Source organism: Notothenia coriiceps, unplaced genomic scaffold (assembly GCF_000735185.1).
Source record: "Notothenia coriiceps isolate Sejong01 unplaced genomic scaffold, NC01 NC01_scaffold00031853, whole genome shotgun sequence".
Taxonomy (NCBI): Eukaryota; Metazoa; Chordata; class Actinopteri; order Perciformes; family Nototheniidae; genus Notothenia; species Notothenia coriiceps.
In genome coordinates, this window is record NW_011364554.1 from 1,067,738 (window position 1) to 1,070,610 (window position 2,873).

At 41.1% G+C, this 2,873-nt stretch overlaps 1 protein-coding gene across 1 annotated transcript in view; it reads right to left on the bottom strand.

Moving 5' to 3' along the window:
* Window positions 1-2,581, bottom strand: part of LOC104960466 (mpv17-like protein) — a 5,880-nt gene extending 3,299 nt beyond the window's left edge. The window contains exons 1-2 of the mRNA XM_010788533.1: window positions 2,482-2,581; window positions 1,650-1,968 (exon numbers count right to left, since the gene is read on the bottom strand). Of these exons, the coding sequence (XP_010786835.1) occupies window positions 1,650-1,962 (313 nt within the window). The 5' untranslated portion in view covers window positions 1,963-1,968; window positions 2,482-2,581. The remainder of the gene's footprint in view (window positions 1-1,649; window positions 1,969-2,481) is intronic.
* Window positions 2,582-2,873: the final 292 nt, after the last annotated feature.

Sequence of the window (2,873 nt, forward strand, 5' to 3'; positions counted from 1 at the left end):
ACAGTAAAAACACTAGATTATGATTACCAACAAAGAGCAGCTGCCATTCATTGTCAAGTTCATGCCATGTTACATGATATTATATTTCGTCTTTTCACATAACCAGTACCTAATAGCCTTCCGATTGAGATTAGCATCCCATACCGAAGCTTTTAAGAAAGGGCAGGGTTTAGCTGGTTCACCCGATTGTTCAGTTTTCTATTTAAACGTTGGGCATGACTTATTCCAAGACAGTAGGAGCTGCCCATCTAAAAGTCTGTGCTTTCTACAGCAGTCCCTAAGCAGTTGCGTCTCCTATTTAATCAAACTCACACTTTCGTTTTGTCATGTTTCGAGTCTCAGCAGTAGCACTTCAATTGTCCGTGAGATCAGGGAGCAGATCATAAAGATGAAGTTCCCTATACCTTGGCTTTTGTATATTTTAAAATGTTACCAGTGGACTGAAGCTTCCGTACAGTTAGTGGAAATCAACAACCAGGCGAGTTCCCGCTATAGCAAGTACAGGGTATCATGTTGATTTTTTTATGCTTACAGTTTGTCACAAAATCTGTGCATGCTCTGGAGATAACACCGCGCATCTAACTTGACAGGCAATTGGCAGAGTGCATTACATAAATACATTCAATCACCATGAAGTCCAGCACAGGTAAAAAAAGGTTCAAGCGGACTAGCCTTTTCCTGGCCTCAAGCGAGAAACAGGATTGTTCCTGTAGAAAACCTAGCATAACCTCAGCTTTTTAAGCAGGTTATTGACAATTTATTATTTTTATTGTGCAATAATAAAGCCATACATTGTAAAACCTCTCGCGCGCACACTTACACAGCCAGCTGGGTCATGTTAGAAATTAAAATCCAATGTTTTGATGGATAATGGTAGCTTAAACATACTCGTCAGTTTAAACCTCTTTTATACTCGAAAACCAGAAATTCTTGTGCACAAGCAGTTAAGCTTTTACTCCTGAAATCCTTCATCTACGGCTTAGCATTTAGCATGTGGCCTAATCATCACGATTTCCTAAAGAGGTGAAATTGAGTAGAGAAATGACGTGGTGGGTGAAACCGAACCTACTGATTTAACACTACAACTAATAGATGTCGAGATATACCATGCTGAATATTTCAAATGAAAGTACAGTTTGATTGAATACATTATTGTTTAAACGAGAGTAGCATGTGACAACATCCGGAACCAAACCAGCCGTGAAGTATTTCCTGTATATTTGGAGTATTCATTACCAGCGTTTAGAATGTGTTACATGAAAAAGTGGATGAAAGAGAATATAAGGAGAAAAGGCGGGTTAAGCATATATTGAATGTGAAAAGTACCAATCCTCTGTTTGAATGCAACAACGGACATTAGAGACGAGGCGAGCAGCACCGGACGAGGGATTCCCTCTCTTCTCTTGCTCATGAGAGCCAGATCACAGCTGTTTTCTGCCGGAACAATATTCTGTCTGTAACACTACCGCGCCTTTTTTAATTAAAGTATCCCATTTGAATCTTTTCAGAGACTCCATTTAGTCTCATTTTAAAGCTTCTCTCCTGGACGCGAGAACAAAGAACATATTTAACAGTCATTAGGGGTCAAATAGATGGGATAAATAAATGGATACATGTTTGGACTTTAATACGCTTTGTGACACACTCACCGATATAAAAGGCACTGATGGTGAGCGGGGCAGCGACCATCTGATCCACCGCCACCTTCCCGGTCACCGCCCTGATCCCGCCCCCCGGCAGCGCGCGCTCCAGCCCCCGCAGCCAGAAGTAGTTGAAGTTGGCATGGAAACAGAACCCCACAGTGGCCACGCGAGCCGTCTGACACCAGTCGATGCCGGGTCTCGCGTGTTCCCCCCCCAGCACGCTCTGCTGTATGACGTCGGCCGAGGCGAAAAGCGCGGTGTAGCCGAGCACGTTCCCGACGTAAGGGTGAGCCCTGAACACAGCCCAGACCCGCCGCATGGTGACCTGCCAGAGTCAACAATAACACAATAAACACTAGGGAAGACTGCTTCACAATATGGACATATTTATTAGCGAGGAAGGCTTTGCATGTGTGCATTATTTTGAATCTGATATTCATTTCGTCTAATTATGTTTTACTTTCAGGAGTAGAAGAAGTAGGCTATTCAGATCTTGTAAAATTGGAACTAGACACTGTAAAAAATAAAGGTAAAATCCCTGCATTCAAAATCTTATTTTAGTAAAGAAAATGCTAGCCTACAACACTACTTTTTTTATTAGGCTAAATTTATATTAATTATCTAGGACTTAATAAAGTTTAAATACAATTTTAAAAATGTGAGATAATTGATTATGATCACTCACTTATAGTGATTTAAATGGCATATCTAAAATGGTAATTGCTGTGTCTTGAACCACTCTAAGTTATGACTATTAAAATAATATTTTAATAGTCATCATAACTTAGAGTGGTTCAAGAGACAGTATTTTAAAAATACAGAATAAGTATAAACTTACCTTTCAGAATATAGCTCTTCTGACCCTCTCCTTATATCACCAGGGCCAAAGACACTCACAGAGCTCCTCTCTGATTGGTTCTGTTGGACCAGAGGGGGAGGGGCTGAGGTCTTCTCACCAGGTCAAAGTTCTGCCACCAGCGCACAGAAAGTGTGATAAGACCTTTATCAGCCTAGAGAAGAATCTGAGAAAACAACATATGTGAGGAACAGCAGCAGACTGAGAGGTTGTGGAAAATACATCCTGACAAGCTACTGTACAGTTACTTATGCACAAAAACTGACTGAAGCTTCCTTAGTGTCCATTGCACACATGTTTTATGGCCTCTTCTTGTACCGCATGAAAGCCACTTGAGTCATACATGTAGACACATAACATCAACTTACCACAGA